The sequence below is a fragment of the Coturnix japonica genome, chromosome 19 (assembly GCF_001577835.2).
Source record: "Coturnix japonica isolate 7356 chromosome 19, Coturnix japonica 2.1, whole genome shotgun sequence".
Classification (NCBI taxonomy): domain Eukaryota; kingdom Metazoa; phylum Chordata; class Aves; order Galliformes; family Phasianidae; genus Coturnix; species Coturnix japonica.
In genome coordinates this window covers 6,382,661-6,409,758 of record NC_029534.1, presented here as the reverse complement: position 1 = coordinate 6,409,758, position 27,098 = coordinate 6,382,661, and the positions used below count along the sequence as shown (strand labels likewise).

Sequence of the window (27,098 nt, the reverse complement as noted above, 5' to 3'; positions counted from 1 at the left end):
AATAGACCGAATGAATTCTGTTTGGAACTTGAATTGCTGGGATGTTTGGAGTTTCTCAGTGATTCTGAGATCTGCTCGTAGGGGGATGGAAGGAGGAGACCTCTGCTCCATAGGTTCCCACCTGAGCTGCTGGGGCTGGAAAGCCTTGAAGTGCTTAGAGGAGCAGACGAGGCTCATCCTGGGTGACATCATTTGTGTGGCTGCGTGCACTTCAGAACAGACCTTCTGATTTGGACCAGCTGGGCATCTGCTCCCCCCAAACATTCAACTTCTCCCTGTGAATCAGACCCAATTTCCAGTCCATTCCAGCTTCTTCATCATCATTCCTCTGCACTGGGGAGACAGCCCAGAGCCACTCAGCAGCTTTCCTCACTGTCCAGAGATCCACTTTGTGTCAGAAGTGCTACAAGTGGTGCCAGAATGATTTTCTTTGTAATATTATACTTTTAAAATGAACTCAGCAATGTGTTTTTGTCAGAAGCACATAATCCTCCCAACACCTGCAGGGTGCACAGAGGGCCACGCACTGATGTCTACTCATCACCTTATCTTCCTCAAGGTGAACTTATAAGGAAACCCAATAACCAATGCAACCTCATTAGAGGAGAAGAAGTAGGTCTTAGACATGAAATGGAAACAAAAGAGGTTTATCTCCTCCGTAACTCCCAAAGGCTGCAGGTGCCATGGACTCCAGGCATGGTGTGCACTGGGTGTAGTGAACACACAATTCCATGGCTGCTGGGTATAGTGAATGCACAGATTCCATTTTGTTCCTGCTTCCCTTTGTGGAGGCAGAGGCTGACAGAGGGGTCACTGTTGAGCAACCCGTAACCTTGGGAATGAGAGCCCAAACCCAGGAATTTTAATACAGTGTTTTCTCAGCGAATGCTTTTGGTCTGACCTACACAGATGTGCTGCTTGCGTAAGTGAAGAGACACAATCATTTGCCTAAATACATTCACAAATGTGTGTGCTCTGGCCTGCACAGGGCAGTGTGTGCTCCGTGTAAGGCACATGCTGGGCCTGACACCAGCAACATGCTGCAGCTTTCAGGGTGGGATAGGAGGGAGTGCCTTTACACCACAACAAATGAGTGTTGGCATCCCCGTGTTTAAAACCCAACTGGAAGTCTTGCATGCGAGCTGTGGGCATACACCATGAACATGGGCCACTGTAACCATTCCAGTTCTTGAAATTACACATACTGGCTGTAATGGGCGACTCATCCTCCTCAAATGCCATTTAGATAGGAAAATACCCTAACCCTCCTCCTAAAAATATATACGGCTCAAAGGAACTTGAGATTAGTTTTTGAAAGCTCTACAGTCGCTGTGGAAGTGCCTCTCATGGAGAATATTGTCTCTCTAAATGCTCGTCCTTTATCTGCTGCACTTTTCACCTTCCATAAAATGTTTGGCGTCAGGTCTGGCAGGGTGCTGGAGCCTTGGGGCTCAGAATGCAGCACTGTGGAGCTTTGGGGTTTCTCTTCTTAAGCAAAAAACCAAGTTTTATTATTATTGTTGTTGTTGTTGTCTTTTAAAGAGTTTTGTAAATTCTTTGAAAGTTCACACACTGTAACCTTTTGTCGGTATCTCATCCATCTCTCCATGTGTGGAGTAAACCCAGCATTTCTGTAGGTTCAGCTCTGTGCGTGTTGTATGTTTGGCATCCTAGCATTGAAATAAGGCACTTGATATGAAATGTGCAGTCTCCATGGGGCTCTGATATGCAGAAGTCTCAGTCTCTGTCCCTCTGGCGATCCCCTGCCTTCCATACCCCTGCTCTACCTGCTGCATCCTACACCTGCTTTCCGAGATGCCAGCTTCCATCTCCAAGTGCATCACGTTAATGAACTCTATGTGGACTCAGCATTAGAGTTACCATAAGGTAGTCTGACAGCAGCTAATATTTTACATAGGCCACAGAGCTTCAGTGGAGCTGTACAGGCAGCGTTTGCAAGTCTTCTTGACTTTGCAAATTTAATGTGGGTGCTCCTGTGGTGTCTCAACGTTTTGAAAGGTGCAGCGGGATGAAATGCTTTTAATACAGGGATTGATTTTCAGTGTTCAGGTGCCATAATGCTGCATTTCTTCTTGTGAAGGGAGTGTGGAAAAATGAGTTCTTTGGAGCAGGTCTGCACATGGAGCACTGCAGGGAATGATCCCTGAACTGCCTCCACCTGAGTGCAGGGAGAGCGGGTTGAATGGGCTTGGAGACATGGCATTGACCACCCTCCTTTTTAAGGGTTAAAAGAGATATATTGAGTGTTCAGTGCTCGCACTTCAATATTCAAGCTCATTGTGTGTCAGTGTACCCAGCCCTGCTGGTCCTGCTGCAGGGTGCAGGTTGAATAGGGCTGTATGCTGAGCTCCCTTCTTTGCATGGTAGTACATTGCAGGCAGCAAAATGAAAATGTTTAATGTAACCCATTCATTGGGAAGCATTGTGTAAATTACAAACAGTTTAAGAGATCCTCAGGACATGCATTGTGTTAATATAAACTGCTTTTTAGTGTTGGCTCTATATAGGATCCTTTTGAATGAGAATCCAGATGGCAGAAGCTACATAATTATTATTAATTACAGTTAATAAGGAACATTCGGCAGCCCCAGTCTGCTCTGGAAGTCCCTCTGATGGGCACTGTGCAAATATACAAGTAACAATTAGTCCCTGCTGCAGAGTACTTCACAGTTTCAGTTCCAGAGAAGGAGGTGAGAGGAACCTGAGCATTCACCTGGGAGCGAGGAGCGGGCCATGACTTGGGGCACATCTGCAGGGAGTGCTCTGCCAGGGAAAGGAGGGGAGGAAGAAGTTATCTGTGGTTGTAAAATCTCACTTTGGCCTTGTACCTGCTGCTGCAAAATGTGCCTGGGGAGAGGCATGGTGTGCCTGCTGTTTCCCCATACATACCCCATGGGAAATGCCTGCTTTGCCCTGCACCCTGTGCCCAGCTCACATCCTACATCCACCCCATGCCCAGGCACAGGGTCCAGGAAGCTGCTGCCCAGTAGCCCTGGCTCATAGGGGAGCCCAAAAACTTCCCCAGAACAATTGCGATGAATGACAGCACCAAAATCAAGGAGATGCAAGCCCTGCCGGCCATTACCCCACTTCCTGCATTCCTACTTGTTAATTGTGTAATTCCTAACGAGTCTTGATGCATCCGATGGACTTTCCAATGCGCGCTCACTCTGACGCTTCCTCCCCTCCCCTCCCTCAGCAGAGACCTCGTTCCTTTAAAAACCCATCCTTAAAAATCAGAAATACTCAGCCCAGAGAAAGGAAAAGGGAACTTGACATTAGTTGAGCTTGAAAGGCTTGGTGCTGTGAAAAGTGACTGACGTGTGAAAAGAGGCTACAATTAGTTCTTTCCCCGAGCGCTCTCCCATTCAGCGCAGGGTCACTCCTTCAGCGAGCCGCGGCTTTGAGGGTAATGTGTTGTGACAGTTTGAGATGATGAAGAATAATTCTTGTATTCAGAGTTGCTGCCGCTTCCCCGCTGCCCCGACACATCAGGCTGCTGTCGTTGGATCACTCATCCCGGCCGGGGCTCGCACAGCGCTGGGGACGAGAGGGGAAGGGCGGCTGTGCCGGCACAGGGGGCTCTGGGGGGGGTCTGAAACGGTGCGTGACCGCCTGGCTTAGGGGAGGGGGCCGGGGAGAAAGGGAAAACCATTAGAAGAAATAATGCACTGAAGAGGAGATTTTTGAGTAGGCATAAAGGAGATACCACGGCTTGGAGTGGACCGCTGCGGCGAGAGCACAAATCAGAAAGGCAGCATAATTTATGAGTGTTCCGGGCAAAAGAGGGCTATATAGATTTTCTCCAGGCATTGAATTAATGCGCCATATAAAATGGTTTCACATTTAGGCTTGGCAGGACTTTCTCCTTTTCTAATCCGTTGACAGTTCCTAGAGCTTTCTGGAAGCGGACAGCAGTCTCTGTGGGATGGGGGGTCATCGTGCCCTCACACCCCAAGCATCCCAGGCTGCTCCTCATGCTCCTCATCCCCACTTCGTCTCTGTGTGCTGAGCAGGCACAGTGGATCATCTGCCAGGACAAGGACAGGATCACAAGGGGTGATGCTGCTGGTGTTGCTGCCCTGGCATCACACTCACTGCGGGCTGCGGGGTAACAGCAGGGGTTCCCCCATGGCAGGCACGGCGCTGCCTGCTGCCCTGCAGTGACTCTCCTCATGGCTTCAGCAGATGTTGCTGCTGCTGCTCCTTCATCTTTTTTTCCTGTCTGTGGTTTTTTTCTCCTTTTTTTTAGGCCAGGCAGAACTCTGCAAGCCGTTTCCTCCGGGGACACGGGGCAGGTTTTAGTATTTACGTTTCCAGTATTAGCATCTATTTGTATTTGTGTTTGTTTTTCACGGGCTTTTGAATGCCTCGGGGAGCCATTTCTGGGGCCAAAATCATGCAAGTGCTGGTCTTCTCACAGTATTTCATTTCCTTGATGGTGGAAACGCAAGGAGAAGAGCAGGTCTCATGTTATTTTGACCCCATAAATAGCTCCCAGGGGCCCCTTTCTTCCTTCTCCCACCCACTCTCCCCCCAAATCAAATATTTAGGTTTCTGCAAAGCCTGACTTCTCAACCCTGGTTATCTTGCTTCAGCAGAAGCAAATTGCAGTTATTACAAAATAGCCAGAGAGTCTATAAGGCAGAATGGGTTTGATATGATGCACAATTTGTTGGCTACCGTACAAGTTCGTTATAGTGCATCATAAGCAGTTGTTTTACTGGTACATTTAAGGAAGTTAATGCATCTCGACAGTGTGTGCACAGGGGAGCACAGACACAATAACCCTCAGACATGCTGGGGCCAAGGCTGTCCATAGCAGAACTCAGCCACAGCTGCACAGCCCTCACCGTGCGCTGCATCCTTGGCTCTCCTGGGTGCGTTCCTTCCCAGCGGGTGTTCTCCTGGCATACAGGGCTGGTGGGGTCACCTCCTCCCAGTGGTGTGAGGCTGTGCCACGGGGCTCAGCTGCTCCTTCTGATGGCCAGAACCTGAGCACCTGGCTGGAATGGTGCTGACCCTGCATGCACCTTGCCCTGGTTGTGGCAGGTCTGGGCCAAGGGCTGTGCTTGGCACTGGACTTCCTTTTTTAAATATATATATATATATTATTAATGAAATAAATGGAAGAAAAAAAGGGCTGGTTGGAGGGAACATAGGACAGCTCACTGAGGGGTCATATTAGCAGAGCAAGGTGCCCCTGGTGACCACTAATATCTCCTTGCCCATCCTGCACAACCAGGTGCCGTGGTGTGACCCATCCCTGCCCAGCAGTGCTGGCTGCTGCCTGGGCCAGGCCTTGTGCAGTGGCTCCTTGATGTCTGAATGCACAGTCCTCTGCCCGGTGTGTAATTGCTTCCAGAGTGTGCACGTTGCAGCCAGGAGAACTTTGGGAGCACTCGGACACCGTGTCCGGAGCAGTGTGTGCAGGGTCATGCTGTTGGGCTGCAGCTCAAGTATGGGGGCTGCTCCCCTCTGAACCCAGAGCGGGCTTTAGGGCTGGAAAACTTGCCTGGAAGCAGCCAGGGGAGATCACTGCACCCAGCAAAGCCCTGTGCCCATCCTGTGCCTCTCACCCTGTTTCTCTGGCTGGCATCAGCCTCTGCAGTGCCACCCCCTGGCAGGCCCCGTAGAGGTGACACTGCTGCCACAGCCCCAGTATGCAGCATCCCCACATCCCATCCCATGGCCAACAGCGAGGCCACGGTGATGTGCAGGATGGGATGGCGTGCAAGAAACGCACCCCTGCTGCCTTCTGTTCCAGTTCCTGCAAAAACAACACAAGCCTGAAAATCAGTTATAGCCAGGAAAGAGTTGGAGGACATCAGGAGCAGCCTCACAGTGTTGGACTGGGATGCAGTGAGCTGGTGGCTCTGCCCAGGGCTGCCTGGTGCAGGCGATGACGTGGGACAGTAACCAGAGCCAGCTGTGCTCAGGAGAGATAAAAGTGCCAAATCAGATGGGATAAGCACAACATTAGTGTGGGATATGCTGCTCGTTTCTGATTTAAATTACTGTTTTTACTTCCTGAACTTATGGGAGAGTGAGGATGTGAGGAAAATGAGGAGGATTATGCATGCACATTCCTTAACCAAACATTGGTGAGGAATGGTGATTAATACCACTGAGGTCATTATCAGCGCTGCTTGGAGAGTGACCCATTTCCTGCAGGTTTGTTCTCCACCTACCCTGGGCACACTGTCCCCTCTGCAGGGCACTTATCCCCACTACAGTACCTCCGGGACACAGGGCTGTGTCCCCCAGCCCTAGTGGTGGCCCTGGGGGATGCTTTTTGTTTAGGTGACTTTCTGCTTTCACCATACACTTTGCCTATGGACACATCCCTTATCTCACAGTTCCATTGCAGCAAATATCTGCAGAGAACTGTGCCCAAACCTCCAGCCTGTGCCCTGTCCCCAGTGTGTGCTTAAGTTCTGCCTGATCTCATGCCTATGTGCCTCCACCGAGTGCCGGGCAGGGTGATGCTGCCCAGCTGCACGCTGCCTCTGAGTCAGCTGTGGGGTTCAGGTGGCTCACAGAGAGGGCACGGCTGCAGACAGTGCTCTGTGCACATAAAGATCCTCCTGCTGCAAGATTTGGGAGCAGGAAGGGCTTTGGGTGGTCAGCAGGGGCAGGATGTGGCACAGTGTGTGCAAATGGGAGAAGGAGAGCTTCAGTGAGTGCTGTTTTGCTGTAGGATGCATAGCAATGGGGGCATTTTCTTCTCCCTCCAAGAAGCAGGCACTGATACCTGGTTTTGTAGAAAGTCCTTGCTGGGGAGGAAGGATGTTCCCTCGTCTGCCTCCCTGCCCTTCGCACCCTGCTCAGTTCAGCCGTGAGCACACCCACACCTGGATCCTGCAGGCCCCAAGTGGTTAACCACACTGATGCCCACCTAACAGCACTCAGGGTTCTTTAATCTGAAACACTAACCAGGGCCTCTTCTCTCTTCCTGTTGCAGAGCTTCAGCGAGAGGGAAGCATAGAGACGCTCAGTAACAGCTCCGGGTCCACCAGTGGAAGTATTCCTCGTAATTTCGATGGCTACAGATCGCCCCTCCCGACTAATGAGAACCAGCCCCTCAGCCTCTTCCCCACGGGCTTCCCCTGAGTTTGTCAAACACAAGAGGAGAGATGGGGACAGGGTAACGAGCCGCCTCTCCGCCCAAGCAATCCGATGTGCCCGCTGCCCGCTGCGCGCTGGATGGTTCTTGTTACCCTGATCGATATCAACGACTCTTCCACGTAAACCTTCCTGGAACGTACTCACAAAACCCTGACTTTGTTTTCTGTGCAATATGAAGAGACTCCATCTTCAATCCCGCTAGCTCCGCAGACGCTTTGTTCGCTGTGTTCAGGAAGAGATTGGTTGAGGAGGAACCTGTCTGAGCCGTTCTTGGCCCAAGCATGTGGTGTCACAGCCGCTCTCTGCTTTCTGTGTTCTGAGACGAACGGAATCTCTGCACTGTGGGTGTGCACCCACCAGGAGCTGCAGCCCTCTGCAAAGTGCTGAGCGGTAACGAGTCAGCTCCAGAGAGTGGGAGGTCAGGGGCGTTTGTGGACAGGGCTGATGGTGTTTTCTCTCCCCGGTTGCGCTCCTTGCTGCCCTTCTTCCCCCCATACTGATGCTGGGAGTATTACAAATGGAAAATGTTTCTTTTTGTTCTTTGGAAGAATGATCTCTCTTGCTCCAGTTTTATTCTAGTCATGTATTCTAGAAACGTACTTAAATGACTAACTGCAGTCACAGATTTCTCATCTTTGGTTATAAACGTTGTTCACTGGAACTCAGCTGTCTGTCCAGAAATGCATGTGTCATTGAATAAATCGAAGTTAAACCCAAAACTGCTCAGACGTTCGTGTTGGGGCACCGTGTGCTGTGGCTGTGCCCATTGCCGCCTGCAGCACTGCAGGGCTGCGGGGAAGGGCTGTGCACAGCCCCTAGAGCACACCACGCAGTAACAACACAGGCTCACCCTGTAACCACACGAATTCCTACATCCATCTCAGCCAGCTCCTGTTGGGAACAGAGGGTGAGCTGGGACTGTCGGCTCATGACATTTCCTTCCCACAGCTTGTTTGGAATAGACACCGTTTGAGTCATGGAAATGAGAGGAAACCATCGAAAGCCACAAATCTTTGTGCGCTCCTAAAGCCGCCTCCAGCAGCACTGAGCACTGCAGGACCGGCCACCCTCTTCCTCCTCCATCCCTAAACTCCAAAGATCAAATTCACTCCTGGGCTGGAGATTTCTCTTGTTTCAGCTGTAATGCCATTCCTCACATCTCCAAAGCTTTTTTTCTTTCCTTTTTTTCCCCCCCTCTATCTTCAGGTTTGGAAACTGGTAATAAAAGCTGTGAGTCTGCGGTCTGCAGCCACCACTTTGGTTTCTTGCTTCAGTTTTCAGTCTGTCCTTTCTCAGGCATAAAAGAAAAAAGAAAACTTCTTCGGGATGGAATCAGAGGAGAGTTTGTCCATTGGTGCAGCACACAGCTCCAGCCCAGTGGCTATATGCTATATCTGCACTCGCAGGCTCAGCTGTAATGCTGTGTTTCTTTTATGTCCATAAAGTAATGGATGGAAGCGAGCGCGCTGGAGCAGGGCTGCCATTGTGAGCAAATGGAACCGCGAGGTCAAGTCAGTCCACACCAGTTGGGGTTTTGAACACGGTTCAAGCCAAGGTCAGCTCCAAAAGTTCAAATGAAATCCAGATTAACACATACAGAAGGGATTGTGCTGTCACCGCCATCCTTGCTTCCTTTCAGCCTTCCCAAAGAGTGAACGTAAGGGACAACTTAAGGGCTTCTCCCGAGCAGCAGCCGCCGCTCGTCCTCTATGTGAGCACACGGACGGCCGGGTGGTGTCATTGGAAATGTATTTGTTGTTGGCAGGCATTAAATCACTTTTTATAAGTGCTGCAAGAAGGCCATGTGGAAATTCCCGGCCTGCGAGAAGCTCCTTTGAATAGGGATGTTTTGTTTAAAGGCAGGAGGGGGGTAAAAAAAAAACTACAAACTGGGGCTGTACCAAAATATTTTCAGTCTGGTTCATTGAAAAGAATGTCCTACATTCCCTGCTGCCGATAGCCCCATTGCCAAAGGGGGAAGAAAACCAAGAGCTTAGCAAAAACAAGACCTAGACCGGCACTGCAGCGAGGTGGCTGTTTCCCTCCGGTGCAGTGCTGGCAGAGGTGACCCAGCAAAGAACTGAGCCCAGTTCCCTGAAAGCCAGCACTGTGTTATGGCAATAGGCACACACTCCAGTCCAGCACTCTCCTAATGCTGTGCACAGCAGCAGAATGGGGCCAAATGGTGCCCTGCGCTGGGAGCAGCTGGCTCTGGGTGAGGCTGTGGTCTGAGACGCCTCCAAGCCTGGTTCCTATTGATGGAGGTTCTCAGCTCACAGACACGATGCAGAGCTCAGTGGGAGGCACGCAGGACTTCAGCTGAGCGCATCCCACAGCAGCGGTGGACATGTGGGTGAAGGTCTGCAGTGCCATTGCTGCACCCTGATAAGAAACACTGCCTCGCAAAGACCCTGCAAGACAGGAGGGACGGCGGGGTCTGAAACTGCTTCCAGTAGTGGTGAGCGGCGGCCTCCTGCCGAGTTCAAAAGGCAAAACGTCTCATTTGGAGCAGGGCAGACTGTATATCACTCCGCGCATAAAGTGGAGCTCTTCTATTAAAAGTTTGAGTTCGGGTTTCAGGAATTAATGTGAATTATTGCTTTCTCCTCCCGGCCCTCTCCCTACATCGAGCACACACGCACCGCACGCTTCGGATGGAAGCAGCAGCCCTTCTCACAGGGCTCCATCTCTCCATTTCGGAGGATCCAAGCGCTGTCCGCGTTCCTCCTCTCGCTGCTTTCCTTGGCCCGTTGCTGCGCAGGGTAGGAACGTTTGCGCCATTTCCTGTTGTCTTTCTCTTCTGCTCCTGAGATATTGTAAAAATGCTCGGTATCCTGCAGTAGGTTGTAATCACTTCTTCCCTAATGTTTCGCAGCTGCGAAGCGTAACTTTAAACCCGGCCATTTGGACGCTCGCAATTAGCGGCTCAATGGGGGCCGAGAGCGCGTCTTTGTGATTGCAAAAGGAGGAAAGGAAACTTTGTCAGGTTGGTTGTGGGGTTTTTGTTTCAATTGAAATGGGGAAGGGGGTGAACCATGGAACAGAAGGGCTGGAAGTGAGGGGTGTTTGGTGGCTGATGTGCTAGGGAGAAATAACCAAACCAGCCCTGCCCCGGCTCTCCCTGCTTCCTGCCCAGTGCTGGCACTGCTGTCCTGTACAGGGACCAGGAGAGGTGTTGCATTGCAAGGGATGCCAAAAAGTGCTGTGAGAGGCACTGACTGGGCCAGAGTGTGTGGTGTGGGGCGAAGGGGAGCACTGTGGGTGGAGGAGGGCAGCTCAGCCCCACCGTCTCCACACTGCCCAGCTGTCCTGCAGCACTGCCTCCCCATGCAGCCAACACTATGTGTGTGAGCAGAGGATGCGATTCAGAGTCACCACGGCAGAGACAGAGCTGGTGTCTGCCCATCCCTGTGGGTCACCACTGCTGCTGGGGATGAACCCAGCTCTGACCCCTGGGGATTTCAGCTCTGGATTCCAGTTTCCCTTTGTGCAGCAGTGTCCTGTATGAGCCGGATGCCACAGCACGGCCACGCTCTGCCCATGGGGACTGTCTCTGTCCCCATCTCCTGCCATCTCCTCCCCACAGCCCCTCCTCCATGCCTACCCCACCACCTGGCCACACATACTAATGAATAATGAAGCCCTGCCCTCCACCAAGGAGAAGGCTTGGAATTTCCTTGGTAACTTTGCTGTCTGACAGGTGTCTTCAGTATTCCCCCACACTCAGCCCCTCCATGGGTCAATTACACAGTGAGCAGTCAGACAGAGTTAATTTCTAATTTAATACAATGTTAAAAGGTTGTCAGGTTAAAATCTAATCTATAAACAAGGCACGAAACATCTCTTTAAAATGGGTGTCACGGAGCAGCCCTGGCTCTGACCATAGGCTGCTGCTCCTTTTATGGAGTGTAATTACTTCCCAGTGAGGATTTACAATATTATTATAGGGTCGTAAGATGAGGCCGGTGCCAAATGCACCTCGGTGCCAGGAGAGTGCCAGAGCACACAGCCCTTGTGTGGGAGGGCACAGTAAGTGAGTGGGGGACCCTGATGTGGGGATGGAGGGAGGATGGGAGACAGATGGCAAGTGGGGAGGACAGACGGATCAAGGAAAGGGTTTCAGCATGGAGGGGAAATGCAGAGCGGCTCAGGGCAGCGCTGCTCCCTGGAGATGTGAATCAGAGCAATGATGGACGGTTGTCCATGTAGTGTTGGGTCCCAGAGACTGAGAGCAGTGTGAGGACAGGTGCAGCACTGAGTGCTGTCACTGCCGCGGGCAGCAGTGATTTGTTTGGGCTGCCTTTGTTTTCTCAGTGCTCTCCTTCAAACCCAGGGCAGTGCTGTTCTGCAGCCCTAAAGCTGACGGAGAGCAAAAGAAAACAAACAAACATGAACATGATATGAGAGCAGTGGTGTCGGCTCCTGGTTCAGCTCCATCCCAGGTGCATTCCCAAATCTCATTTGGAGCAGAAGGGCCCAAGGTGTGAGCCCAGGAGCGCTGCACTCAGGTGCTGCAACTCCTGCCCCAAACATTTTGGGGTTTAAAGGGTCCGTGCCCTGCAGAGGGGCCAGGACCAGGCCAGCTTGGCTGCCGAGGGGCCTGTGGTTCACCCTCTGCCCACCACTGTCCACTCTCAGGTCCCATCTGACGTGCAGAGCTGCCCCTTTGCCCACATCTCCCATTTCTGCTGCTTTTTTTTATTCCTTTCAGCCCATCCCGGCGGCTGTTCCCACAGCGATCCAGGTCAGACTGTTGGACAGCCTAAAACCCTCACTTTTAATCCCACAGGGGAAGGGGGTGGTGGCCATAACAGCATTATTTTATCAAATAACGGTGCTTACTAATCTCTTTTATTTAAGAGATGAACCGACCACGAAGGGCAGCTCTTGCTCTCCCCTCCCGAGATGGGTTTTGCTTCGGGAACGGGGGGCTCCGCTCACCTACAGACACTGGGGTCTGGGAGGGTCGGCCGGGAGCGGGGGGGAGAGAGGGAGGGCAGCGGGGCCCCGACGGGCGGGGACTATGTGGCTGCGGTCACGCGTAGCGGAGGGTCCGGGGGATGCTCGCCCCCGGCCCCATCCCATTACGCCGATGAGGCGGCGGTAATACCATTAGCCCGGGGATTACACGCCCGCGCCGGGATGTGACACACTTTCTCAAATGGAAGTTTTTTAAACAGAGGGATTTGCATGATCCTCCCCACCTCCCCCCGCCCCGCCCCGCGCCGCCGCCCGCCCCCCGCAGCGCCGCTCGGGTTTCACGCCGCGTTCTCCCCCCCCCTGCACAGCGCGGGGCTCCCGTCGCCTTTTAAGGGAACGGGCTCTGAGCGGCCGAGGCGCCGCGCCCCGACGTGAGCAGCCCCGGGGTGTGCGGGGTTATGGCCGCCCCCCCCCCCCGCTCCTTAATTGCAAAAACTCAATCAAGCGGTGGAGCTCGGAAGGCTCCGGATCAAAGCGGCGCGGAGGTAACGAGGGCGGAACGCGGTGCAGCCCCGGTGCCGTGTAGGGGTCACTCAACGCCAGCCCCGCCGAACGGGCTGCAAATGTGTTTATACGTTGGTGGAACTCCGGATAAACTTCAGCGGCGTTCGTGGCCGCGTCTGCCCGAGTGTAGTTATTTTCCAGAAATCTGGATTACGGGAAACAGTCGGAGAAAAAAATTAAACAGGCTGAGGGTGGGGGGAGCTCAGGGGGTGCCAGGGGTTCCCCCTGCACGGACGGGGCTCACAGCGGGAGGAGTGGCTGGGCCGGGAGTCGTTATCCATAAAGGTGCATCCCACGGGACCCGGGATGGAGCGAGCAATGGGTCCCTGCCCGACCCACCTGTGCGGCCGCCGCCGCCCCTCGACGGGCACCTGAGCGCGGGGTGGGGGCGTTTCCTCGCGTCTCTTCTCCAGGTGGAGAGGGAGAAAAGTGGCAGAGTTTCGGGTCCGCTCCTCCGAGAGCGAAGGGCTCTTTCCACGAGCTCCCAGCCCGCACCTGCGGGGTTGCTCTGCACGGCACACGCCGAGGAGTCTGGTGTCCCACGTCCGGGCTGAGAAACCCCCCCCGCAGCGGGCCAGGCTCTTTCCATACCCGGCCTTTTCTCACCTCTGGAAGGTGCACAGCGGCCGCTGCTGCCCGGCCCCGTTAGGGTCCATGAGTACAACACCCCTCATCTCTGCCGAGAAGCGAACCCCGACGGCTCTCTCGCAGCGCGAGAAAACCCATTTTTGCCTCAACCCGAGAGCCACTCCAAAGGCGGCCGGCGGCGGTTCGTGGGGCGGCCCCGCACCGTCGAGGGGAGAACCCTGGGGCGTAGAGCAGCCTCAGCCCGGAGGAGCCGGGAGGAGGGGAAGACGGAGGCCCGACTGCTTGGGAGAATTGTTATTTTTCATCAATCAGCCGCAATTTGTGTAAGTGCCCCGGACAGGACACCAGCCGTCCTGCTGGCTGGGGTCACGGAGACAACGCAGCGATGGAGAAGAGCAAATTGCATTTGCTCACCAGCTCACAGATCCAAATTACGGCCCTCGCATGGCGCGGGGAAGGGAGCGAAAGGTCCATGTGACATGAGGGAAATATGAAGGACTTTGACAGGTCTTAAACGGCCTGGCGCCAAGGCCTAAGTCTACCGGCTAAAAATAGAAAAGAGATGATGAGTGGAGATGGGCAGAGATGAAAGGGAAGAGGGAGCGGGGCCGCAGCGCGGGGGCGGCTGGGCCGGGCCCGTTTCTCGGAGCTGATCCCCGGGGTGGTTCCTCGGAGGAGCCCGGCTGATGCCGCCCGGCCCGAGGAATGCCGTCGGGGCCGCGCACGGAGCCCCAACGGAAGCAGTGCCCGCGGACAGGAGGCACTGTGAGATGGATGGTGCCGGGACCTTTCTCCCCACTCATGTGGGAAAGGGCCAACGGGCTCGGGAGGGGCTCGAGGAGGCGACTCCCCCTGCCCAGGGCCCGGCTGTGGCCGAGGAGCGTGTCTCGAGGTCCGGCTGTGCCCACCCCGTCCACGAACATGGGTTCCCTGTTGCCGTTTCACAGACGGAGCTGCCCCGGGGAATAGATGCGCGGCGTCCCCGCGTGCCCCACCTCGGCTGTCGCACCGACGGGAGCTGCCACAGAGGCTCGGGGAGACGAGGCGGCTCTGGATCGGTTTTTATTCTGCAGGCGCGGGCATTCGTGTCGTTACAGCTGTACCGGGGGGGTCCCAGAACCTGGGCCCAGGGCGAGGCGACGCTTCTTTACGGGACCATGCGCTGCCCCTCAAAGCTGCGGGTTCGGTGTCCGCGGGTCTGCGCAGTGCCCTGGAGCGGGGTGATGCCGCCGTGGGGCAACGTGAGGATCCGGGTGTGCTTAAAGGGGGGAAAAGAAGGGAAAAAGAAAAAAAAGAAAAAAAAAAAAAAGGAAAAAAAAGCCCAAGCAAACCCCATTTTTGCCAAATCTGCTGTCAGCACATTTCCGCGGTGGCGAGGAAGCAAAGTCCAGATGAGGTCTAAATTTCAATCCCCGCTCGCCACCTCGCCCCGTTCAATGGTCAGCGGGACCGATCCTCCCCCCCCAGCCCGCCTCCCCCCCACACACCAGCCCCTCAGCCCCGTGCTGTGACCGGGACGGTGAGGGCAGCCCCGCTGTGTCCGCCCCGTCGGGAGGCGGCGGCTGGAGGTGAACCTGCCGCGGGACGGGGCGGGATGTGGCCGCCTCTGGTGCTTCTCCTCGGGCCCTTCACAGCACCGAGGTTTGCTGGCAGCACGATGAGCCACGATGTGGGGAGAAACAGCGGAGAGGTGGCGATGCAGAGAGGACTGCCGGGGGTTCCAGCGTCCTACCCTCCTCGGGGAGCGGCCCAACGCAGTCCCCAGGAAATCATCGCGTCGCTGCGCGCCCGCGGAGCCGCGGGCAGAGGAGGGGGCCGCCTCAGCCCCCCCCGTCCTCGTCCCGTCTGGCCGCAGTGCAGGCGGCAGGGGCAGGAACCTTGTAAGGATCGCAGGGCGCTTTTTGAAGATTTGGGGGTAAATATGAAGTGACAAGAGACGGGTCTTTATTGTGAGGGCTCAGCCGCCTGGCGCCAGGGCCCTCTTCAGCCACCGCAGCCCTCAGTTAATCAGCGCAGATCTCCAAACGGACCTCTCCGCGGGGACACCCACCGCGCCCGCCGCCCCCCCACCCCACCCCCATCCCGGGCCCCGGCGCGGCGGGACCGGCCCTAATCCCTCAGCAAACAGTCCCGGCATTTCCCCTCCGCCTTATCTGCCTCCCCCCGCCCGGGTAAACAGCCCCCTCGGGCCGGGCAGCGCAGCGCGGCCCCGACGGGAGGGCACCTCGCGGGGCGCCCCGACGGCGGGGTCCGCGCGGAGCTCCCAGCGGGACATTCCCCCCATTGGAGCGGCCTCGCGGGGCCGGGAGCGAGAGCAGGGCGCGGGTCTCCGCCACTCACCCGCTGTGGATGGAGCTCGCCGCTCCGGGCCTCGCCGCCTGCAGCTCTCCGCCGTGCTCCCGGCGGCCGAGCCTCGGCCTCCCCGTCGGTTGTCGGCGGTGCGCGGCGGGGCGGGCCCCACCTTGATCCTCTTTCCAGGATCTGTCGTAAGACGGCGGACGCCGAGCTCTCCCGGCCGCTCCCCCCCGGCCCTACGCCCCCGCCCGCGGAAACCGACGGCACGGCCCCCGCCTCTCCCCCCCTCCTCCCCCCCAACCCAACTCCCACCCCCCGGACACCCCCCGGCTCCGAGCGGCCCCGCACTCCCCGCACCCCCCGGTCCGGCCCCGGCTCCGCGCTGTCCCCGCACCGGCGTTGGCCGCTCCCCGGCCGCGGCGCAGCCAGGGCTGACCCGGTATGCGGAAAGGAGCCGGGGGTGGGATTTCGAGCACTTTTCTCTGTCATTGGTTAATATTTTATTCTGTTGACATGTTTTCTTACTGCCGATGCTTCCGACACCTTTGCTTTTTTTTTTTTTTTTTTTTTTTTCTCTCTCTCTTCTTTTTTTTTCCTTCTTCCCGTCCTCCCTCCCCCCCCTCCTCCCCCCCCCCCTACCCCTCCTCCCCGCGCCCGGAGCTTGGCCGGAGCTGTCAAAACCACGCCTATGCAGATCCACAATTGGTCTGAAACGCGTAAAATCAGCAATCAAGGGGGCTTGGCTCATTAGCGGGCGGATCAGAGCAGGAAGGACATGTGAGATAGTCACAGTTTTACAGAGATCACGACAAGATCCGACCGTTCCCCACTCCGGCTCCTCGAGCCATGAGCGGCGCTCGGCCGAACCGCGGAGCGCTCAGCGGTGCGGAGCCCTCCGGGGCGCAGTCGGAGCCCGCGGGGGTGTGAGCGGTGCGGCCCTCACTCCCTCCCTCCCTCCCTCCCCGACCGCCGTTCCGCTCCGCTCCGGCGCCGCTTCAGTGCCGGGAAGGACTTCTCCGAAAGGGTTTCGCCCCCGCTCGCTTCTCCCTTCGCCGCAACAACAACAACAAAAAAAAAGAAGGACGTAACTCTCTGCCCTCCGCAGACCGGGAGTCCCAGGAGCCGGGAGCTGCCTTGTTTTGTTTTCTTTTTTCTTTTATTTTTTTTTTCATTCTTATTTTTTTTTCTTTTATTTTTTAATATATATATATATATTTTTCCCCCCACATTTTATTCCGCTGTTTTTCACTTTATTGGGGTGTTTTTTCTTTTTTTCCTTGTGTGCGTCGTTGGGTTTGTGGGGTATTTTTCTATCAATTTTTGCTGTCCGTTTTCCCTTCCTCTTCCAGTGCGAATTCACTGGGCGGGAGAGAGGAGAAAAAGAATAGAAATAAACAAGCCGACTCGCACACCCCTTTTTGATTCTTGTTCTTATTATCGGGGTTCTTTTTTGTTGTTGTTGTTATTATATATATATATATTTTTTTAAGAAAAGGGAAACCCTCTTTTTTCTCCTGGATTTGTGGATGCACCGATGAGAGATCCAGCCTTCCCAGGGACTGCCATGGCTTACCACCCCTTCCACGCTCCCCGGCCGGCCGATTTCCCTATGTCTGCTTTCCTCGCCGCCGCTCAGCCCTCCTTTTTCCCCGCTCTGGCTCTGCCCCCGGCGGCTTTGGCCAAGCCCATGCCGGACCCGGGGCTGGCCGGGGCGGCCGAGGCCGGGCTGCACGTCTCGGCTCTGGGCCACCACCACCAGGCAGCCCATCTGCGCTCCCTTAAGAGCCTGGAGCCCGAGGAGGAGGTAGAGGACGACCCCAAAGTGACGCTGGAAGCCAAAGAGCTTTGGGACCAATTCCACAAACTGGGCACCGAGATGGTGATCACCAAATCCGGGAGGTAAGAACCGAGATTTTTTTACATGTATTTCGCTTCCCCCCCCCCTCGCCCCCCCTCCTCCTTCGCCCCCGTTCCCCATAATTATGCGCGATCCCAAATTAAATCTGTGCGCGCTCATTGAGCACCGCCGTATTTATTTACATCGCTCTCTGCCTTCTCTCGCTGCCAAATTTTCCCCACCCCCGGCCCCGGTTCCGGGAGGGGGACCCTAAAGAAGCTCAGAGAAAAAAGGATTCGCGTTTTCTTTTCTACCCCTTCATTCTCTCAATGGGACTCGGAGATTTTTACCCAAGAGCTGAGCACCCCTCGGGCCGGGGTTGGGCCGTGGGGGTGGGGGGATGCGGCCGTCGATGGTCGCTCTCTGCAGCGCTGCGTGTCTCTCCGCAGGAGGATGTTCCCCCCATTCAAGGTGCGAGTGAGCGGCCTGGACAAGAAGGCCAAATACATTTTGCTCATGGATATAGTTGCGGCCGACGACTGCCGGTATAAATTCCACAACTCCCGCTGGATGGTGGCCGGGAAGGCCGACCCGGAGATGCCCAAACGCATGTACATCCACCCCGACAGCCCGGCCACCGGCGAGCAGTGGATGGCCAAACCCGTTGCCTTTCACAAACTCAAGCTCACCAACAACATCTCGGACAAACACGGCTTTGTAAGTGTGACCGCGGGGCAGAGCGGCCCGGGTCCGTCCGGGAGCAGCGGCCGGGATTTAGCGGCCCCTTCCCGGCGTCGCGCCGCGTTGTGGTCCCCGCTCCTCTCCGGGGGATAATGAGGCCGAGCTGCGGGAGGCCGGGCCGGAGAGACGGCGGGGACGGCCCCGATGGAGCTGCCGGGCTGTGGCAGTGTGATAGGGCAGGAATGGGCAGGGAAGTCACCTCGGTCCGGGCCGGGCGGTGCGGGGCCGGAGGTGGCACCTGTGCGGGGTTTGTGCGGTGGGAGCGGAGCCAAAGAGGTTGGCAGCGGCCGCTCCACACCGGCTGTGCTTGGAAGGCTCCCGAACGCCTCTATTTCCTTATTGATCACATCCGCATCACCTTCCGGAGGGAGAAAAATAGAAAGAAAGAAAAAAATAAATAAAATAACCCACCAAAGCAAAATAATAATAATATTAAAGAGAGAGAGGGAAAAGGAAAGAAACGCAGCAATCGAAGCCAGCCGTCTTCGGAGGAGCGCAGAAAGAGGGACCACAACTCGATCCTGAGGGGAAAAATACCAGCGGGCGGCGGGGTGAGATGGGGGGCAACGGGGGCGAACGCTGAGCTCATACGGGGCCGGCGGCACCGAACCCCCCAGAAGGGACGGTCGGGGACAGCGGCCACGAGAAACTTTTCTCTCTTTCTGATCTTTTCGTACAATTTAGAGAGGAAACGGTGTGTTGGATAAATCGAACACCGCACGGCTATTTAGAGACAGCGAAGGGAATCGATAGAGAGGCTCGGAAATTGCTTTCTTCTTATTATATATTTGGATCGTGGGGAAAAAGCGGTTCGGTTCAGCGCTCGGTCCGACTCTCACATGGAAAGATTTCAGCGCCGTCTGAGCTGCGGGTGTAGGCAGTGTCCATCTGCTCGGGGAGGGAGGAGGATTTGGGTAAAGGACCGCTGCTCCGAGAGCCTGAACGAGGCGTTTTTGCACTATTTTCACGCTAAATCCCTCCTAGATGATATCGGTGTCCTCGCGACCCGACAGCCCCTCAGCAGGTGATTATTGCCGGGCTTAAAAAACACAAGGAGGATGTTGTTGTTTTCTTTTTTATTGCCTTCTAAAACGAAATGAAGTGATAATTATTCGGTGGTTTCGGACAACAATCACAGCAGATTTCGACGTTCCCCGACCCGAAGCGGAGCGGGGAGAGCCGCGCTGCGGCCCGAACTCTGCACGTCGGGAATTATCGTCGCGTTAGATTGAGGGAAGAGCCGAAGGGACAGAACTGGGAACTGCCCCAGGGGCTGAAAATGGTGTTGATTTGTTTAAAACAGGGAAAGGCTGAGTTGGGGTGACAGAAGGGTTTGGATACCTGGACGGGGAAAGAAGTCCGACCGCTCCCGGCGCCGCTCTGAGCCGCGCGTTGCTTTGCGCGATGCGATGCGCTTCGTTTGGGGTTTTTTAGTGGAGGGTTGGTGGTTTTTTTTGGTAGAAGGGGGTTTAAAATTAATTTTTTAAAGGAAAAAAAAAAAGACAAGAAAAAAAGGACGGAAATATTAAAAGAGGCTGAAAATACGTGGCAAATTCACCTGGCGTTGTCAGGGCGGTGATAAATCGGGGGGATCCCTGAGCGCTGCTTTCTTGCTGTGCCTTCCCCCTGACCTCCTTCTTTGGGGGCAGATCGGGCCATGGCACCAACGAAAAAAGAGATCTCCCTCTCTGGCAGCTGCTGCCGTTCTCTCCTCACTGTGAATTCGGAGGTTTCTTTTTCTTTTTCTTTTTTTTTTTTCCTGGGGAGAAATGAAGGGTTTTGCAGTGAGGTGGTGGCGGTGGGGCTGACCGCGGGTTCTTCTCTCTCTCCCCCCACCCCAGACCATCCTGAACTCCATGCACAAATACCAGCCCCGCTTCCACATCGTGCGGGCCAACGACATCCTCAAGCTGCCCTACAGCACCTTCCGCACCTACGTGTTCCCCGAGACCGACTTCATCGCCGTCACCGCCTACCAGAACGACAAGGTAGGGCCGGCAGCACCCGACCCCAACCCCTGTACCGATCCTCAGCCCCACACACCAACCTGAACTCCTACACCCCAACCCCTGCCCCTTTTTGGGTCTGTTTTCACGATGCTGCCCAACGCCAGTGGCTGCTGACAGAACATTTTGGGCAGAGTGGCAAAAAGGCAGCAACGGGAGAATGGTTGGAGCCCAAATCCTCAAAGCAGGCACTCTCCATATTACCATCATTATTATCACTGTAGCAATGGTTCCTGTTATTAATTTCGCCCTGGGCTCAGTAGCACCTTCCCTGCACGGGTGGCCTCATACAGAAGATGCCACGGAAGAGCCAAAAAATCAGAGCTGGAGAAGCCCATTTCAGTCACCTTCTGTGATTTAGCGATTGTCACCCATTGAGCCGTGGGGGGGGGGAGCGGCCCCTCCGAGGGCTCCATGCGCGCGTGTGTGCCTTAACCCAAAAGCTGACCCCCACCTCCCCCCCCCCGGCTGCTGATGCTAATTGACAGCTCTGTCTGAGGGTCCTGGTGGGCTTGTTTCCCTCGTAAAGTTTATGACGAAGAGTCACAATCGATTAACGAGCACTCTGTCTGCCCGCCCGCCGCACGCTGCCTGCCGGTGGGCTCCGTCGGGCGGGTGGGGGCCCCGTCGGGCCGGGCCATGCATTTTTAAAGCGTCCCTCTCGGGGCCGTGTTTCAGAGCCATGCATTATTGAGCGCCCTAATGTCGCCGGCCCCAGCAGCCCGTCGCGGAGAGGGATAAGAATAGCTTTTAACCAGCGCAGCGCGGCTCAGTCGCCATCTTCCCTCCGGGGGGCCGTGAAAAATAACTTCCTATCATTAAGACGCTATTAATAATTCAGGCGAAACCTCAGCATCATTTTTAATAAAGCATGTGCTGTGTTAAAGCGGGGACGCGGTGCGTTTCGCAACGTGTGCCTCGCACCCCCGCCCGGCCGCGACCCCCCGATGGCCCCGAGGGGACGGACGGGTCTGAGGGCGCCGCGCGGGCGGGCAGGGGGCGCCGGGATGGGGGGGGTGCAAGGAGTCAGTCGCTTCTCTTCGCGTCCCCGCAGATCACGCAGCTGAAGATCGATAGGAACCCCTTCGCCAAAGGCTTTCGGGACCCTGGCAACGGCCGTCGGGAGAAGAGGTAAGGGTGGCTCTGCGCCCCGCTCCGCGCCCGCGGAGGTCTCCGCGGAGGGCTGAGCCGCTTCTCCCCTTGCGCAGGAAGCAGCTCTCGCTGCCATCGCTGCGGATGTACGAGGAGCCCTGCAAACCCGACAGAGACGGCGGCGAATCAGACGCGTCCTCCTGCGAACCATCGGCGGTGCGCGACGCTCTGCACTCCCCCGTGGGCCCCCTCCCCAGCCCCCTGCGCCTGAAGGGCAGCGGCAGAGGTAACGCGACCCCACTCCCCCCACATCGCTTTGTCCGCGCCGTCGGGGCTGAGCACACACCGCTGCCCCACTCCCTCTCCTGACGGCGCCTGCACGGGGTGGGTTGGATTGGGTGGGAGTGGGGGAGCAGCTCCCAAATGATCAACAGTTTCAGGGCGTTCTCAGGGTTCGCTGTTAGTGGGGGGAACCAGCAAAATGCCTCCACTGTTGTGGCTGCAGCGCTTGTAGGGAAAAGCCGTGGATGGGCACAGAGGGGATGAAGGGCTGCAAGGACAGGAACAGCCCCAGCAGATGCGAATGGCATTCACGGTTTGCAACATTTTCCTGTTTATACACCGGTGTAAACAGGGAGCATTGGTGGGCAGGCCCTGTGCTGAGCTGCTGTAAGGCCTCGCTCTGCCTTTCATAGCCAGGGCAAGGCTTCCCACCCCCCTCAAAAAATTCATACATTTACAAGGGAAAATAATGCTGGAACACCAGGCCTCAGAGCTGGGCAATGAAAATAACCCAACAGTTCCCACGTTGTGGTTTTTAGATGCAGGACTTTGTCTCGCCGCGCTGTCCATCCGCTGCTCTTTCAACTTCCCACCAACCCGATTCCCTGCAAACCTTCATCAAAACCACAGCCTCCCTCCCCGCCCCGACCAGGGCTGAGCTGCTGGGAGGCTTTATGACACCCTCTCTTTTTTCAATGGGTTCTCAGTAGGTTCTCCCTGGCCTCAACCCGTCAGCACTAGGGGCTTCTGCTGGGCACAGGCTGCGGCCGTGCCGGATGGGCACCATGAGGCTCCCACCATTTCATGCCCACCACCATCCCCTCACCTCAATTCCCCCTTCCTCTGAGAGTGAGATACCCATTTTAAAAGAAACTAAATTAAATTAAAATCCCCTATAGCAAAGACGGAGGTGAATGTTTCCCCTGAAGCTCCCTCCTTCGCCTCACCCAAGCTGTGTGTTCAGAGTGTATCCACAGAGCACTATTGATCAGCCTGGCGTAATTAAATCTGTACAGTCCCACTCCTCAGCACTGTCCCGTGTTCTCCATCTCTCACCCCACCGCCCGCTTTGGGTTCACAGCTGATGGGAGCGATGCTGGAGCCTCCAGCAAACGTGTTTTTCCTGTTTGGCAGAGCAATGGGGCTGTTGCTGTTAATCCCTGCAAACCCCCATGATGACCACAGCAGGAGAGCACATTTGGTCCCTTCCAACTCCATTCCATGATTCCTTGATTTCTACTTTCTAATTTAATGAAGTTCTCCTATTAATTGCAATGGGGCTTTACCTCTGCCAGATTTCCCTAGCTTGGGGACAATCAACTGCAGGCTCTCTCTGATCTCTCCATCCCTTTGCAGGCGAGATACTGTGATTCTACAAGTCTATGATTTCTGCCTTCCCATTTAACCGAGCTCTCCCACTAATAGTGATGGAGTTTCACCTCTGCCACGTTTCCCCGTGGCAAGGTCTGTTGACCCTCTCGTTGCCTCTCTGACCTCTCCATCCTTTTGCAGAGGAGAAGCCGGGGGCTGACAGCGATGCAGAGGTGGAGAAGGTGCCCGAGGAGCGGCCAGTGGGTGGCAGCCCTGGTGGGGAGGATACATCACCCCGTGGCAGCCCACGGTGCCCCAGCGAGCAAAGCAAGGAGAGGCGCAGCCCGGAGAAAGCCAAGGATGGAGCATCCCCGGGGGACGGCCCTGGTGAGGGTCTGTTTGGAGCACGGGGCATGGAAAAGGACAAAGTGGAAGGGAGGAGGAAAGAGCCGGAGCAGGGCAAGAAGGACGCAGAAGGGATCGGGCTCGGCAAGGAGGCCTTTGCCCCACTGATGGTGCACACGGACAGCCCCCCGCACCTGAGCGCCGGGCACCTGCAGAGCCTCGCACTCTCTGGGCTCCATGGGCAGCAGTTCTTCAGCCCGCTGGGTGCCGGGCAGCCCCTCTTCATCCACCCAGGACAGTTTGCCATGGCCCCTGGGGCTTTCTCCGCTATGGGCATGGGACATTTGCTGGCCTCAGTGACCGGCGGCAGCAGCCTGGAGAATGGGGCCCTCTCATCCGCCCCAGGTGCAGCGGGAACAGCCACCCCCTTCCCATTCCACCTCTCCCAGCACATGCTGGCCTCTCAGGTAAGCACCCACCCTTGGCCCTATCCCCATCCCCATTGTGCTGAAGACCTCCTGTGTTCTTCCACCAAACCCCTGAAATCAGCCAAGCGCATTGGGGCACAGACACATAGAGTGGCCCCAGTGTGGCTCTCATGGAGCCTTCCCCAGCCCATGGGGACAGGCAGTGACACCAGTTGTGGTGTGACATGGGCAGGATGTGGGGGGATGCTCAGAATGGAGGTCCCAGAGCTGATTTAAGGAGGAATTCTGATTTATCTGTGGTTCCACCATGGGCAGGGCAGTGTGAGGAGCCTCTGCCTGCTGTCCCCATCCAGCACTCCTCAAGCTCCCCCCCAGCCCCACGGCACCAACAGCTCTGTTGTGTCCCTGTGCTGAAATGCACAAAGATACCTTGAACTCACCTCATTTCTTGATGTGACCCAACAACGGGTTGATACCAGTTGATACCAGTGATACCATGCAGACAAGCATCGGTACCGAGCTCTCATGGAGGCCAGTCCCCATTGCTGCCCTATAGCACAGTGCCTCTGGCAGGTCCCAGAGAGAACCCCATGCCTGACAGCATGTGCTCGGTTGGCAGACAGGTGTCCCCAGCCGTACCCACCCAACAGCAGGGATACCCCATGCTGCATTCACATTACTTCTGCTTTTCCACCGGGCAGGCACCGTGCAGCTCTCACCTCTCACCTCTCCCCTCTCTCCTCTCTCCGCAGGGAATCCCGATGCCCACTTTTGGCGGCCTCTTCCCCTACCCCTACACCTACATGGCAGCAGCAGCAGCAGCCGCCTCGGCCATGCCGGCCACCAGCGCAGCTGCCGCCGCCGCCGCCGGGCCGCTGTCCCGCAATCCGTTCCTGAGCAGCAGCCGCCCCCGCCTGCGTTTCAGCCCCTACCAGCTCCCGGTCAGCATCCCGCCCAGCACCAACCTGCTCACCACCGGCCTCCCCTCCAGCCTCAACCCCGGCTCCGAGGGCTCCAAGGCGGGCAGCAGCCGCGAGCCCAGCCCCATCCCCGACGTGCACAAAGCCCAGCGCCCCGCTGCCTCCCCCCCAAAAGGTTCCCTGAAGGAATCTCTCAACGAACTGCAGAACATCCAGAGACTGGTGAGCGGGTTGGAGAGCCAGCGGGATCTGTCGCCCGGCAGGGAGTCCCCCAAGTGACCGACGGGGGCAGGCAGCGCACCCGCCCCCCCCCCCCGGGGCTGAGAAGCACTGGTCTTTTGTACAGCACAGTATAAATATTTATTAAAGGTGGGGGCGGATGGGGAGAGGGCTCTCCTAAATAGCCGCCCCCCAACCCCTCCACCCTTAGTTCCACCCCCCATCCCTGCTCCCCGCCGCGGGGCACGGGGCCGCCCTACGTGCGCTGTTGGAAGGGGCGGGCGGAGCGGCCGTGGGGCTGAGACCTCCGTGCAAAGGGTGTTTGTGGGGAGGGGAGGGGCGGGCGAGGTAAAACTAAAACACAAAGGAAAAGAAGAAGAGAAGCATGGAATGGAGCCGCCTTGGAGCTGCGCTGCCGCCGCCACGCAGGGAGCGAGCGGCAGGGCAGATATTTATGAAATAAATGGTAATTTGTGTAAATAAGCTATAAGGATCCCAGAATATGCAAATTGGTATTAATTTATTCAGAGTTGTACATTGGTGTGTACATAATATTTAGAGTTTAACTCATCGCATTTAAGTTTTTGTTTTTTCCTTTTACATGAACATATATATTGTAAATGCAAACTATTTAGCTCTTTGTGATTGAAGGAGATATTGGTTTCTTTAACCGTGTTTAAAATATTGTTTATCCCTCCTGCTCTCCAGGACAATCAGTGCCACCGGTACCGCAATGTTTGGAGTCATTGGAACCAAGAGTTCAATTCTTTAATGGGCTTTTGCAAGGAAATCATCATAATAATAATTAATAATAATAATAACAAATCGAATCCAAAATGTAGGAAAATGTCCCTCCAGAGCGGGGTATGCAGAATGCAGGAATAAACCTCAGGTTTTTATTTTTCACTCCAGAACAAAGCAAAACAACAACAATAAAAGAAGAAGTATAATAAATCTAAATATCACAGGACTGTGCTCTATATTTGTTTTAAAATAAAAAGATACAATGATTTGAAACGTGCTGGTCGTTCAGGCGTCCCTCTGTTTGGTTCCATTCCCTTCTCTCGCGTCTTTCAATGTAAAAACACCAGGAGAAGCACTGCCGGCTCCTGATTCATTCCCGGTGCTGCGGTGGGATCACGCCCAGAGCCGGACCGCCCCGTCGGGGCCGCCCCGTCCGCAGGTGCGCAGAGCTCTGTTCTCCACGGCGGCGGCGGAAGGGCCGCTCTTTCCCCACAGTTCTCCCGACCCCAGCACGGAGCCGCGACCCCTGCCCACCCCAACGGAAACCCGACCGACGGAAACCCCCGACGTGCACACGCAGCGCTGGGAGGCGCTTCGGTGCTTCGGTGCTTCTGTCCCTGTCCCAGCCGCAGGTGCGCAGCGCGGAGCTGCCTGTCCGCGTAAACTCTGCGGGAAGGCACCGGCACCGCCGCGCCGTCGGGGATGGTTCCGCGGGTCGCCCCCCACTCCCGGCCCCGGCGGCCCTTTTCTTCACCAATTACCCTTCTGCGGCGCCGGGGAAGATTTACGGCCCGCGGAGGAGCACGGGCTGCTCAGCGCCGTGCGCGGGGCTCCCTCTGGCGGTATCGCCGCGCTCCTCCGTGCCCGGCCTTATAGGGGCGCTCCCCCCTGGCGCTGCCCCGGCCCCTAATGGCGGTGCGGGGTGGTGGGGGGGGTCAGGGGAGAAGGAGGGGTTTGGGCCGGGCTCCCCGACGGCGGGAGAGGAGCGCTGCTCCCGCTGAGCACCGCGGTTGTTTCTGCTGGGAGAGGGGTGGAGTGTGACAGAATGGGAACGGCTTCGACAAGGGGAGGCCCTAAAAGAGGGTTGGTGGGATTATTTCCGGATAAACACAGCTCCTGAGGAGCATCTAACGGGCTCTGGTTTTAACGGGGATGCACGTTGGGGTCTCGCTGTCTTGGGGGCAGCCTAGGCTGGGGGATACAGGAGTTTAAATGGATCAAATGCCATTTCATTGGTGGGGTGGGGGTTAATGACCTCTGCAGAGGTGGTGACAGTGACCTGGGGATGGTCTGCAGCTCTACATGGAGGTGGGAGTAGAGTGTGCAGGAGCTGAGCTGCTCTACGCCCCCCCACCATGGCCAAACCCAGGTGTGAGGAACCCACATCACTCACATTGCAGTAGGATCATGCTGTGACACAGAAGGTTTCTTTGGTTCCAGCTGAAGTTCTTACCCACACCACCGGCCTGGAACAACCCTGCCCTGTTCCATTTGTCCCAGGGGCCAAACCTGGGCAGGGATTTGGGAATGGGATACAAACCCAGCGTGGTTCTGCTGCCCTGTGTGTGTTATCCCAGCACCATCACACTCCTAAACACATTGGGTCCACATTGTGTGGCTGCAGGGGACAGGGTGGCAGCACCCATAGTGCTGCTAA

At 56.1% G+C, this 27,098-nt stretch overlaps 2 protein-coding genes across 10 annotated transcripts in view; both read left to right on the top strand.

Moving 5' to 3' along the window:
• BCAS3 (BCAS3 microtubule associated cell migration factor) overlaps positions 1-7,868 on the top strand; it is a 299,242-nt gene extending 291,374 nt beyond the window's left edge. For 7 of the 8 annotated variants that reach the window (XM_015880750.2, XM_015880748.2, XM_015880754.2 and 4 more), the window contains one exon: positions 6,986-7,868. In XM_015880750.2, the coding sequence (XP_015736236.1) occupies positions 6,986-7,134 (149 nt within the window). In that variant the 3' untranslated portion in view covers positions 7,135-7,868. The remainder of the gene's footprint in view (positions 1-6,985) is intronic. The other variant, XM_015880751.2, reaches the window with a different exon arrangement.
• Positions 7,869-10,006: 2,138 nt separating this feature from the next.
• Positions 10,007-25,718, top strand: TBX2 (T-box transcription factor 2). Of its 2 annotated transcripts, XM_015880758.2 has the most exons (8): positions 10,007-10,135; positions 17,007-17,415; positions 17,803-18,070; positions 19,936-20,082; positions 21,155-21,231; positions 21,309-21,478; positions 22,987-23,597; positions 24,311-25,718. In XM_015880758.2, the coding sequence occupies exons 2-8, from the start codon at positions 17,051-17,053 to the stop codon at positions 24,755-24,757; spliced, it is 2,085 nt and encodes a 694-aa protein (XP_015736244.1). In that variant the 5' UTR covers positions 10,007-10,135; positions 17,007-17,050; the 3' UTR covers positions 24,758-25,718. The 2 variants fall into 2 exon arrangements, with proteins under 2 accessions (XP_015736244.1, XP_015736243.1); XM_015880757.2 differs by lacking the exon at positions 10,007-10,135 and having other exon boundaries at positions 16,181-17,415.
• Positions 25,719-27,098: the final 1,380 nt, after the last annotated feature.